The 13777-nt window shown below is 33.2% G+C and overlaps 2 protein-coding genes and 1 non-coding gene across 3 annotated transcripts; all 3 read right to left on the bottom strand.

Annotated features, from left to right (window-relative positions):
* Positions 1–656: 656 nt before the first annotated feature.
* Positions 657–738, bottom strand: TRNAS-AGA (transfer RNA serine (anticodon AGA)). The gene has a single exon. It is a non-coding gene; the product is annotated as a tRNA-Ser (tRNA).
* Positions 739–1837: 1099 nt separating this feature from the next.
* LOC143601640 (uncharacterized protein At2g34160-like) lies at positions 1838–5637 on the bottom strand. The gene is made up of 5 exons (XM_077079002.1): positions 5518–5637; positions 5081–5129; positions 2920–2982; positions 2770–2834; positions 1838–2058 (listed from the first exon to the last, which is right to left on the bottom strand). The coding sequence occupies exons 1-5, from the start codon at positions 5635–5637 to the stop codon at positions 1963–1965; spliced, it is 393 nt and encodes a 130-aa protein (XP_076935117.1). The 3' UTR covers positions 1838–1962.
* A 3567-nt stretch (positions 5638–9204) lies between these two features.
* Positions 9205–10541, bottom strand: LOC143601639 (pelargonidin 3-O-(6-caffeoylglucoside) 5-O-(6-O-malonylglucoside) 4'''-malonyltransferase-like). Its single transcript, XM_077079001.1, has one exon. The coding sequence runs from the start codon at positions 10539–10541 to the stop codon at positions 9255–9257; it is 1287 nt and encodes a 428-aa protein (XP_076935116.1). The 3' UTR covers positions 9205–9254.
* Positions 10542–13777: the final 3236 nt, after the last annotated feature.

The following is a 13777-nucleotide window of genomic DNA, read 5'->3' as shown; positions in this document are numbered from 1 at the left end:
GATATTACAAAAGTTAACTGAAGTTTAAGGGATATATTGTAAGTTTTAAGGGGTATATATTGTAAATATAAAATGAGAATTGAAAGTCACGGGTTAATTATTTTGTGTAAAGTCAAAAATGCCCCCAATAGATTTAAAAATTATGTATTAGAAGTTGTACAAGTTGCATTATAGATTGGAGCTCTTAAAAATTAAGAGGTCCTTGGGATTCTCTTTATATATAGTATAGATATAGATATATAAACCTACTTAAATGAACACAAACAAAAATAAATGAACATAAATAAACATAAACAATCACGAATAAACAAACATATACAAACGTGCATGAACATAAATGAACAAATAAAACATGTGTTCAAGCTCGTTCATTTAATTAAACAAACACAAACTTTTTGTTCATGTTTGTTTAATAAATAAACGAATATAAACGGACTTCCCACCAAACAGTTTAGGAGCAGTTCAACGCACTTTCGGTTTATTTACAAGCATACCAAAAAGTATCTGAACATACGTTAGTTAACTTTTAGTGCCTATAAAAATTTTGATTAGATTAGTGCCATCTCAGTATTTCTTTATTAACCTTCTTGGGGATAAATAAGCATTAAAAGCTAATAATGATAAAAAGGTTAATCTTTTGTTATAAACATTTAAAACGTGGAAGGCAGGATTCGAACCTGCGCGGGCAGAGCCCACTTGATTTCTAGTCATGCCCGATATCCACTCCGGCACGTCCACTTTTATGTCACAATATACTTCGATTACATATCGACTAATTATTAGCATGTAAAAGTCAGCAACTGTAAAATAAATGCTAAACTTTCTCATAATCAGGTCGGATTAAAAGCCTACATAACCAGTTTGATTGAGTGCTCTCTTGAACCGCTTTCATTTTGGCCGCTTCGTTATAGAGACGACCTGTTGACCGGAAAACTAGATCTGTTCTTAGACCAGTCACTAGTCAGACAGCAATTTGTGACAATGTGCTATCACTAACTATAACATGATCAGTTTAATAGAAAAAAACTAACGCTAACCAGGACAAACTGAACCTATGTAACCTAAACACGACCCATGTAACATGTTATATATATTGGTTAGCGGGTTAAACAGGGTGTAATCAAGTTAGTCACATAAATATGTTTGAGGGTTGAATACATATTTTCTTTGTTTACTTTTATTCCAAACCTTAAAACATATGGGTGGATCAATGGACCAATTTAGAACCGAACACGACACGAAAACAAACCATTTGGGTCAAATAAAGTTGTCTTCAGGCGGAATATGTCTAACTAAACGGGTCATGGTTAGGTTAACTTTTTTAATTCGTTTAGTCAAAGAAGTCAACCCGACCGTTTAACTCATTTTTACAACCCAACACGACTAACAAGTTTTGATTATTAGTTATTACCCACTTTAACTCTTTTGACATGAACCATGTTCAGGTTACACGATCTTAAGTATGCATATTAGGGTTGATGTTTTCAAAGGAGGTTTGAAGTTATTGCAAGAACTTTTGACAGATTGGATTGAATTAGAATTGTGCATGAATTGAGAATTAATTAATTACGATTCAACATTTTGATTCTACCCCCACAATGTTGAAATCAACAAGCCAACTGAAACTACACCGGACCAGACAAGTAATGTACCTTCTCACCTTGTTTTGAACGTACAATTACTCGCCTAGTAGAGTAACAGTTGCACCCCGACCCAACTTTTGAAATCGATAGTCCAACCGAAACTACACGGGACCAGTACGGTCTTTACCAGTTACATCCCCACCCCTACCCCCACTCTAAAAAAGGGTTACCTTTTGCTAAGCATAATGAAATAACATTAAACAAACAAAGACATAGATATGGTAATAAGTTCTCTAACTAAAACATTTGTTCTAAATGCTACTACCAATTTTATCATAAAACAAACACAACGGTTTCAAAGACTTGTAAAAGCCTTCTTTTAATTCTGCTCTTCACCATTTGCGAGCTCCCTTTCCTCCTCCGCAGTAGCCATCAGTTCGTCAAATTTTTCCGTCTTCCCCAATGTAATCTTGATCTAAACAAGCATCACAACAATAACATTATCACTTTTCGCATAAAGCATCACACATAGGGTTCAGATCTTTAAAAAAGCAGAAACACTTTTAGTCATCGGATTTCTTTGCGAGCAAGTGACAATATTACAGAAAACGTCTTCTACAGTTATACGAACTTGCAGGTTCATCCTTCATCTTCAAAAAGCACGTTTATCATTCTTTATGTTACACATATCGTCCTTCAGACTAACAGGCGTTAATTATTTTCGTTAAGTTTAGTCGTGTGCCATGGGTCGTGTGTCATGCTCATTATAGTAGTTTTATCCTTTCACCCTTTCAAAGGCTATTTGGGTAATTGGTTTAATGTTTTGGGTCCCATCTTTTACCTAAGAAATTACACAATTAGTCCTTGAAAGGGTGGAAGGACAAAACTACCCTAATGTGCAGCGCACGCAACTAAAACAAAAAGAATTTACACCCGTTAATCCAAAGAACAATATATATAAAGGATGATAAGCATGATAAAGAATGAAACCAGCAAGTTCATGCAAACGTAAAGAACGTTTGCTGTAATTTTGTCTAAACAAAATAACAAATACTGTGTTAATTATGATAATAATCTAAACCTCTTATAATAAAATGAGTTAAAGAGGTAAACCAAGTTTAAAATAAGAATCAAACACTACTAAATCTTTAATAGTTTAATGTATAACTTCCATATATGAAATTACCTTAGCTTTTTGGATGACACGTCCTCTAGATTCATCTTTTATGTCGACAGTAGATGTCATAATCTCTGCAATTAGTTTTTAAATCAACATTAATACAAACAATACATGCATTTCATACTTGAATGATATAGAAGTTAAATATATTCTTACTCTTCTCAATGGCAAATCCACTGTTCTTGAGAATCTCTGCAATAGTGACAACAGTGGCAATAGCTGCAATGATAACCAAAATAACTTATCAACATGATAACAATGTGTAAGCATTAAGCAGTACAGTTACTACTAACTACTGTTGCAACAGATATACCAACATTTTTTCTAGTCAAAGTCCCACGATACTGTTTGTTGTTAGTCAAATATGCCTTAAAATCAAAGGGCTTCGTAGATTAACCTAAATGCACATTATAATTAGATTTTCCCCCAAATCAATCACGGAAGAACCCTAGAAATAATGTCAACTGAAACCAGCAATCAGAAGCAACAAAGAACGTCTGAATCATATCAGACGGTCCACCAACGCTTCTGCAGGAAATCGTGGTCAAAATCCCGTCAAGACTCTCGGTCGAATCGCTGTTGAGTTGTACGCCCATTTGCAAATTATAGTACTCTTTAATCAAATAGATAACAAGAAAGGTGTAGGAAATAATGTCACTATGTGTTAGGTATTGCCTATGATTTATTTCTCTTAGAAATAAATCAACTTAAATTAATGTAAAGGGAAAACATGATATCACAGAAAGAAACCAAAACTTCATTATTACCGAAAAAGGGGCTGACGTGAAAGGAAGAAGCGACCACTTTGACCAGAAGAGTTTTTAAAATCCAAATGGCAAAGGCAACTAGCTAAGAGATGAGTATCCTAGTGATATGTCAGCACATGATGTCATTGTTCAAACCTTTTGACCTTGTCAAAATTCAACGCCCACTCAACTAAGACCAGTGCAAGCCAGAGGCAATTGTGGTCACCACTTTTTAATCCGCACACAAAATACAACACCTTTGTCCGCAGCAGAAATTGCCTCTCGGTCAATAATATCAGCACGTGTACACCCCCAACCGGATATCAGGCGTCCGAACATCAAAACGAGTGTCATAAGCCCCCACCTCCAGTATTCCAATTCCTTAAACACACCAAATTGTTTGGAAGGAAATCCTGGAGGTGGGGGCTTATGACACTCGTTTTGAAGTTCAGACGCTTGGTATCCGGAGAGAGTGTAGGCACGCTGATATTATTGACCAAAAGACGCCTTCTGTTGAGAACAAATGTGTTGTATTTTGCGTGCGGATTAAAAAACGGTGTCCACAATTGCCTCTGCCTCGCGCTAACGTTAGTTATTTGGGCATTAACTTTTGACAAGAAGGTCAAACAGTTTGGACAAGGGCATCTGCCGCTGACTTATGTCACCACGATTCTCATCTCTCTTTGTTGTCCTGTCTGGTCAAAGTGATTGCCTCTTCCTTTCACGTCAGCACCATTTTAGAGCTTGCAAATCTCATAATACACACATAAAATCCAACACAGATCAATTTTCAAATCATTTCATCATCTTCCTTGTGTATCCTTCGTCCTCGGTGAATATGCATAAACACACGACTAATTTGAACAGTGTGTGATTCATAAATGCATTCATGCAACAAATTAACATAAAACACATTCCGATCAAACAATCACAAGAAACTCACCCAAGCAAACACAATTGTTACCTCCACCGCTAATCGGCTTTTAATGTTTATGGTATCTGTTCCATTCGACTTGGTATTTTCAACGGTACCGGTACTCGATTTTTCATGGTACCATTATGTTCCTATACTTTTCTGTATTTTTAATTCTACCAGTACCAAACCCCAAAAATCAATACAGTACGGTTTCAGTATTTTCAATTGACAGTACCGACCGCTACCAGTACCGTACTCAATTTTTAATGTTTTCGGTATCTGTTCCATTCCGTTTCGGTATTTTCAATGGTACCAGTACTCAGTTTTTCATGTACTTGGCATCGGTACCATTCTGTTTCGGTATTTTTCTGTGTTTTCAGTGGTACCAGTACTCAGTGTTTCATGTGTTTGGTATCAGTACCATTCGGTTTTAATATTTTCTCATTTTCAATGGTACAGGTACCAACCGAACACAATCGGTACCAATACTCTGTTTTAATATTTTCTCATTTTCAATATTTATCAATATTTTCAATGGTGCTGTTACCGATCGGCACCGAACCGAAACAATTTGAACAATATGTGATCCATAACCCATTAATTAATTCAACAAATAACAAAACACATTCGAATCAAACATTAACAAACCACTCACCCATGCCTAGTGCAGATAGTTCAACATCCCCATGCTGTTGCATATACCTCTGCAAAATCAACCACAAATCATCATCAATCTCACACACAATTTACACACAAATTCATCAATTAACATTAATAATAATAATAATAATAATAATAATTAACACGCAAAACAAAACACAAATTCATCAATTAATAATAATAATGATAATAATTAACACAAAACAAAACACAAATTCATCAATTAATAATAATAATAATAATAATAATAATAATAATTAACACACAAAACAAAACACAAATTCATCAGTTAATAATAATAATAATAATAATTAACCACAAACAAAACACAAATTCATCAATTAATAATAATAATAATTAACCAGAATTAACACACAAAACAAAACACAAATCCAACAATTAATAATAATAATAATAATAATAACAAATTACTTTAGCGAGATTGACGTAGAAGAACAACGGCTTCTTGGTGTTGGATACTTGGATCCGATTCTTCTTCTGTGAGTCGGTTGTGATGGTTATGTTCTCAACTGCTTCTGTAATCTCCTCCATTGGAATGATATTATTATTATTATTATTATTATTGTTTGAATGAATGAATATGATGAAACCCTAACCCTAGATATATAGATATAAATATATATATACAAACTGTGTGCGTGTGTGTTGGTTGGTTATGTATGTGAACTCACAGGGGTTAAATTGGAAATATATGTTTTTCACTATTAGTCCTTACAGTTCGGTTATGTTGTTATCCGAAGAAAATTGTCAGGTATTTACTGAATTCATTTAAACTTCTTTTGTTTAACGATTCTTTGTTTAGAAATAATACCAGACCCACAAAACCTGACTCAGACGCGTTTAGTGATATTCTCATGGCCCGACCCTATTGTAAATAACTAGATAGGTTAAGGTTTGGTGGGTATCAGAAGTATTACCCACAAGGCCCGATCGGGAACCGGACTCGACTCAGTCCCGTTTAATGGTATTCTTAGGACCCAGGAAACGACCATATTATAAATAACAGTGTTTGATCCTAAGTCTTATCGGGTTTATGCTCACCCCTATCGGAAAGTAACAGTGAAGAAAAACTTTACTAAATAATAATCCGAGTTTAATAATAGCTCAATAATTTAAGTAAATTTGAACTAAGAATCACGAAATAGTAATCAAGATTCATTTAAAATATTTCACACGATCAAAACAACTAATACAATTTGAGTGCCTTTAATAAAAAGAAAATGAAAATAAGATTTTAAGTTATTTTAGTATGTACTGAAAACTTGGTTATTATTGGATTAAGTGGGAGGCATTAAATTGTAATTTCTGAGACAGCAAACTACCCATAAATTCCCACTTTCACCCCTTATTTAGAATTAAATGGTGTATATTACACAAAATATATAAAATTTGCTTACTATTTTAACTTGAACTAGAATACATTAACAATTTTTTAGTTTTGAGAATGTTACAAATCTAATGAAAATTACAAAGCACACCTACAAACTGTTTTTTAATTTTAAATTCTAAAGGAATGTAGTTTTATCTTTATAACCTTTAGTTTTATACCTTCACAAGCTTGAGCATTTTAATGTTACAATGTATACAAGTAATAAACTAAGATCAAACATATTATAGTATCGTAAATTGTACGAGCTACACATATAAAAAGAACTCAACTTTCATAGAAAGATGAGATGTTGATTTGACGAACGAAGGTAAACATATTATGCTTCTTTAACATAAATAGAAAGAAGTACAACCATCATAACCAGGTGACCACAGTCACACCGTGTACACATACATATACGCATAACTACACATACACGTAACACATATATGCACATACACGTATATGCATGTATGTTCATCTCATAGTTATTAAAGGCGAGCGACTCTTGCGCCTAGGCGCATTTTTCAGGCGAGGCGAGGTGGTGTTTTAGGCGATGATTTTCTAGGGTTTTCGAGACTGCGAGAGATGTGAACGATGAAATTCTGTAGTGACATATTATCTTTTAGTCTGGGCCGATGTTGCTATCTCCTTGGGCCCAACCAAGGTTTATTAATCAAATTTAAACATTTATAAAAATATTTATAACATGATTGTTCTATTACAAGTAATTTGTGAGAAATTATAAACTTTTTAATTCCCAAACTGTTAAATACCAAATTCTCTAGTTTTTACTTATCTAATTACATCTTAACAGAAACTTATTATATGCCATTTAATCTATATCAAAATAATATGTAGAAAACTTATGTAATTTTATAAAAGAAAATATGTCAACTAATACTACTTTTCTAGACTAAAACACTAATACTTATAATTTTTTTTACTAATTATATGATATCAAATGTTATATAATAGCTTTTGTTCATTTTAATTTAAAAGTAGTATTATTTTTCTAATACATAGTATATTTTTAATTTGTTTTTATTGTGCGATCGTTTGAAAGACATTTGCCTGGTTTGATGTGTTGCAAAACACATATGTTTTTCCGTGCGTTTTGTATTCGTTTTTGACTAAATAGTTAGTCATTTTATCTTTTTTAGTTTTTATATATTTATGTGTTTTATCAGTACCCCGTGCATAGAGAGAGCGGAAAGCGATGCTGAATCATGGAAGAAACGTGCAAGCAGGAAAATACAAGGAAAAAAATCAAGAAAGCCATGTCTTAAAGCATCGCTAAGACCCAAGGAGCCACCTTCGAGACACGCTAGGATGTTGAGTATGAAAAAACAGAGTCGCAACTAATGTTTCTTTCACACGTCGCTAGGGCTTTAGACCCCATCTTCGAGACGTGCTAAGATCCTAGATACCATAAAATAACCATAAAATCAATTATAAATACTTTTGCTTGATTCCATTCGATGTTATTCACTTCTGATCGTCATAACTGCATATTCTGGACGATTTTGGAGTGGAGAATCTGATTGGGGTCAATAATTAAAGCTAACAGCCACGAATCGGGTCAATCACAATCATACGGTTTATGTTTCTTTAGCTTCTTTGTTTTTTCAGATTTCTAGACATCATGTTATGAACTATTCGATTTGTTTTCTGCTTTTTAACATGATTGTTGAAAGATTTTATAACTACCTAGGTTTTGATGAATAATTGTTGACTTTTGGATATTTTCTCGATTTATAGATTTTATTGTTGGATATATGTTAATTTAAAGAATCTTTTCACAACTGATCTGATGTGTATGCTAATTTAGATTTGATTTATTGTTAATCCTTGTTCCACATTCTTCTAGTTGAATGTCTTTCAACTGTAGTTGCGTATTTAGGTCATTTACTAGTGTGTTTAAGATTGTTTTATGGTTTGGTAAACATCATAACTCATAGGAACCTTGATTGGCGATTTGATAGAGCTTTGTATTTTACCTATCTAGACAGTTGATATGTAATAGATAGTCCGGTAGTCCTTGAGGTTAGGTGTTTAGGTGTAAATTCTTATGGAGGAGGTTTCCCTATATTTCCTAGTTTCTTTGTTATTATGTGTCTTATCAGTTGTTTTTCGACAACCCTTTGCACTTTTAGGTGCATTGAGATAATGAAACTGAGAGATAATATATCTTTTTAGTACATTAGTGTTGTTGGAGAGACTGAGGAGTAATTCGACCAACCAGTGAGTATCACACGCACCTCAGGGTTTCCTTTTAGGTCACACCCGGAGAATGATAATAGATCCACAGGGTTGTCTAAGGGTGTCGTAGTATAAGATCCCTGTCCCATCATAGTTTCAATAGCAGAGAAAAATCCAAGAGACAATCAGGATTCCTAACTTGGATAGTGCTTTTCTCATTCATGATTTCTTCTAAGTTATCAGTTTGATAGTTAAGTTTTAGTTTAATTTACTTTTAATTTCAGTTTAATTAAACCATTCAAAACCTTCTTTCAAAAATCAAATCTATTAGTTGCCTTTTGGAGTCTAATTTAGTTATTGTTAGTGATTCGTGAGTTCGATATTCGGACTTCCATTAATCTTTACTACACTTGGTAGATATAGGGGTTTTCTAGAGTGTCTAGGTTAGTTTACGTTTAGATTTTATAGACCATATCTAGCACAACACAAAGTAATTCAATCACACGATTATACACAATACACTGGAAACCACAATGCATTAACACGATAAAACACATAGTAATATAACCAAGAAATTTTAAGATTCAAAAGCATTAACATGTTGTAGAGCTTCTTTGAAATAAGGAACATCCTTAACTTGGAGAAAGACATATGCTTCCACTCCGCTACCTTTAGCATCATCGATCAAATACGCCGAGTGATTAATTGGTATGGTCCCAGGGGCTGCCCAGATAGGTTTTCCGAAACCGAAGTCACATTCATAAAAAGGAAACTTGCACCAACTAGTTACAATTACCGCATTAGTAGATTCACGAATATTAGTCAAAGTTGATAGCGAATTCAATACCACCACTTGCCCATCTTCACGATTGTGGCACCCTTTCGATAAGTCAGTTACCGCTTTCTTGACACTATCACTTAAACGATCTGTCAAATCTTCGATTGCTTCAAGAGTCTTACAGTCCGTGGCACACAACGCGATAAGATTCCCACAAGAATCTTTGGGTATTAAGGATCCCATTTTTTCTCTTAAGTTTATTGCCTGAAGGAGTATAGACTCTCTTTGATATTTGTATATTGCTAGATCAGCTACCATGAAAGTTTTCCAAATGATTGCCGCTACCAATTGTACCTTTGACCATCGTCGGGTGCTATCGGTTCCCTTTGCTTTCAAGTTTGATATCACGCTCTCATTAAATGAAAGCTTAATCCTGGTATACTGGTTCAACACGCCGTCGTTCATAGGCTGCACTGGAAATGAACTAATACCACGAGCAGGGAACAACACAGACGAATTGAAACCAGGCCCAACGAATTCATGCTCATTTTGTTCTCGATTTGTAGCGGCCCATTCATTTACGATTGTACGTAAAGTGGAAGCATCAACAATCATGTGGGATGCATTTACACCAATAGCTACGCCTCCACATTCAAACATGGTTATTTGAGTTGCTAGTAACGGGTCACTTTGTTGATGTGCAACCCCTATTTTGGATGGAATGAATTCATCAATGAACTTATCTTTCTCTTCGGAAACAAGAAAATCTTGAAGTTTGATATTAACTTTCGCGTGTATAAACTTTGCACCTTGGTCATTGCACTCAACCGTGCGAGTTTCTTGGATATATCTACCCGCAAGCGGGTAAAATCGTGTTAAGGTTTTTGCTAGCGAGTTTTCAAGTCGGGCAACTAAGTTTGGGCCATGATTGCCATTAGCCAAGAAGAATAGAACAACACCTACATCAAGATCAGCTATAAACTCATCAATGAAGCCTAACTTGTAGTGAGAGAGTGTTGGATGAGTTTGAACAAAGGGTGGTATAAGTTTGCTGAATTTTGTTTCAATCTTAAATGACAATGCCATTGAATAAGAAACTAATGATTGGGATGCATTCTCTAACTCTTGTAACCTACTATTTATAATACCAAATGCTTCACTATTACATTGTGTGGACTGATTTTTTATTTATTCAGACAGCCTCATGGATACAAAAGTAGTATAAAAAATAAATTAGGAAAATTAATAATCCTTCTTTTGTCCTTTTTATCAACCATTATAAAACAAATTACACATAATTATTTGTGCCTTCATTTAGAAAAAAAAAAACTAGAATAATGCTGGAATTATTATGTTATAATATGCACACAATTTTTGACTTCCCATTTATTATTTTTATATCATCTACTTTTTGGATGAGATAAGTTATTATGTGGGTAGATCACATTTTTTTTCCTAATGGCTTATGACCAAATTACATATTTGATTCCTCTTTTACAAGTTTTACGTTTTGGTCTCAAATGTTACTATTTGAGTTTACATATGTGGGTTTGTGTTTCTAACAAAACCATAAATATTTACCTCCCCTGACCTATTTTAGAGTTTTTTTTACCAAAATAAGTTATAAGGAAAAAGTATTTACTAAAATAAGTTTTTTGATAAAGTTATTCTTATTTGTTTTTTATTTTTCAAAATAAGTTATAAGGAAAAAGTATTTACTAAAATAAGTTTTTTTATAAAGTTATTCTTATTTGTTTTTCATTTTTAAATAACTCAGTGGTTTTTTGTTTCAATCAGCTTTTTATGTGTTTATTTGTTATATTTAATTTTTAAACAATTTATTATTTGATTCTTATCCATAATTATGAGTTGTTTTTTAATTTGTTTTCTTTCAATCGATTCGTTGTACAATTTTATGTATCTATTTTTTTCTATTATTTTTAATTTTTTAATCAACATGTTATTCTTTTTATTTGATTGTTATCTATAATTATGAATAGTCGATTACGTTTTTTGGTATTTTAATTCTATATACCTGTGTTCCTTTTCCTTTTGTTATTTTAGCATTTCTAATATCAACTTCTATATTTTATAACGAAAAAAAGATGAGAATAATTCAATCTTGCAAAAACCTAAATAATTATTTATCTGGTAAATGAAAACAAAATGACGATTTATGTTTTTTAGTATTACAATGAATGTGTAATTTTTTATTTGACACCATTTAAATAAGAAAAGTTATGGTGCTTGAACACACCAAAACACAATGTTAAAATTTTAGAAATTTATTTAATATTTTTAAATAGTTAAAGTTTTTTTTGAAGAAAAATTAAGTTTCAATTATCAGTTGATTTTTTTGTCCATGGTTTTTAAATAGAAAATGTTAATTGTAATTATTATTAGCCAATAAGATTTAGAGTGATAAAAGTAACTTTATAAAAAAACCTATTTCGGTAAATATTTTCAAAATCACCCATTATGATAAATATTTTTTCCTCCCAACTCATTTTGGTTCAAAACTCCCTATTTTGAAACTCTATCGACAATTATTACTAAAATTCCACAGTTATTGGAACCTATAATTCACTAAGAGCATTCCTAACCCTTCCCCTAAACATTTGTGAGAGGTTTTTGTAAACCATATGATAGGGTTAAGAGTGGTCGTGAGTGAGTGAAGAAAAGAGAAAAGTTAGTGATTTTTTTTGTAAATTTTAGGAAAACTTCTTTGCCCTCATTTATTTTTTATTATTTGTTGAAATTGGTTGTGAGCAAATAAGAGAGAAATTATAATGATAAAAATATAAAAATATTATTTAACTGAACATGAGATAGGAATGCAGTTTTCTTTTAATATAATTAAAAATTATAGAGATTAGGATGGGGACATGTTGAGAATGCTCCAAGGGACCATTTGGTAGACTTTAAATGATTCCATTAAAAGACTCTCTCAATCGGACAGAGGTAGAGTGTTTGATTCACTTAAAAAACATATCTTAATTATTAAGACCATGATTAGTCAAAATTAGACACCTCGCATACAATTTACGTCATGTAACGCTCAGTCAGCATTTCAACATTTAGCAAAAAAAAGGGTGTAATCAAAACTCTCATCAGAACTCGGCAATAATCATTACTCAATCATTTTTTATTGTATTTCTTTTTTATAAATAAAACTAAACAAATAATTTTTCATTAATAAATAGAAATTACGTTTAAAACAAAAACAAAACTACATTCAATTTAAAACACCACATTAAAATATAAAATAAATAATACATTAATGTTAAAAATAAAAATTACATAAAAATATAAAAAAGCTAAAGGTTATATTTTTTAAAAGATATTTCAAGTTGTCTTCGGATAGCTCGTTCTTTAAAACCTCGAGATCTTTGTCCATTCGTCTCACTTTAAGACATCGGCGTCCTCCCTATTGACTTGAAGACATTGAGCTCCAAGGTCTTGCATACCTTGGAGTCGAATGTTCATTTCCTCAAACTAATGTGCCATGTCGGTAGTTGCACCCGTTGACGTCCACAACCCGGCCCCTTTCCCCTTTCCCTTGCTTCTTCAACCCCACAGTCGAGGTATCTCAAAAACATCCTCAGCGACATGCTCGACTTCATTATTGTTTAAGTTGATGTTTCGAGCATCAGACCTCAGTGTGTCTGGATTAATCGAAGACGAGGTTTTAGACCTCTTTGACAGCCTATAACTTCCAGAGATGGCGGTGGTTACGGGGCACAACCTAGGGGGAGTCTTCATACGATTCCAACTATTCATGTAATCGAAGGTCCCCGATCTATTTTGAAACTCTATCGACGCCTTTTCAATGATCTCCGCATCACCAACACCACTTTTCCACGCGTCTATATTCCAAGCGTAAACTGAATGAAAAAGTTGTCATTTGGAGTTTATGTTGGTCACTTTTGACATTATAAAATATTTTCACCAGTGTGACCCTCCCCTCCTCCCCCTACCACCACCAGAACTTTGTGAAAGACTTCCAAATTTGCTTTCCAAAAATGTCGAACGTTTTATAGGTGGCTACGAAAAAAGTTTAAAAAATCTTACTACAAATTTCAGATTATTTACTGAAAATAAAATGAATAAGAATAATTGTAAACACTTACAACATTCAGGATCTTACAATATCGCTAGTCACGCCCGTGTAAGGTGTTCATACTCGTCTACTATCCACGGTAGAGTTTCTTGTTTAGTCTGAGGTTCGTCCAGGGGGTGGGGGAGATTCCTTGTGTGTTTTCTCTCACGTTCGCTCTGCCCAACACAAAATCGTGGCTCAGCTTGTGTCTCCGACACTGTCT

The sequence above is a fragment of the Bidens hawaiensis genome, unplaced genomic scaffold (genome assembly GCF_021521415.1).
Source record: "Bidens hawaiensis isolate Kalapana, Puna unplaced genomic scaffold, B.hawaiensis_p1.1 tig00056895_1, whole genome shotgun sequence".
NCBI classification, from domain to species: domain Eukaryota; kingdom Viridiplantae; phylum Streptophyta; class Magnoliopsida; order Asterales; family Asteraceae; genus Bidens; species Bidens hawaiensis.
This window is presented reverse-complemented; position numbering and strand designations above follow the sequence as displayed.

Excerpts from the sequence above, each read along its gene's own strand:
- LOC143601639 (XM_077079001.1), bottom strand. The coding sequence starts at position 10,541 with ATGGCATTGTCATTTAAGATTGAAACAAAATTCAGCAAACTTATACCA.
- LOC143601640 (XM_077079002.1), bottom strand. The coding sequence starts at position 5,637 with ATGGAGGAGATTACAGAAGCAGTTGAGAACATAACCATCACAACCGAC. Across the intron at positions 5,130-5,517 it reads TCTACGTCAATCTCGCTAAA|AGGTATATGCAACAGCATGG; the intron begins GTAATTTGTTAT and ends TTGATTTTGCAG. Across the intron at positions 2,983-5,080 it reads ACTATCTGCACTAGGCATGG|CTATTGCCACTGTTGTCACT; the intron begins GTGAGTGGTTTG and ends TTATCATTGCAG.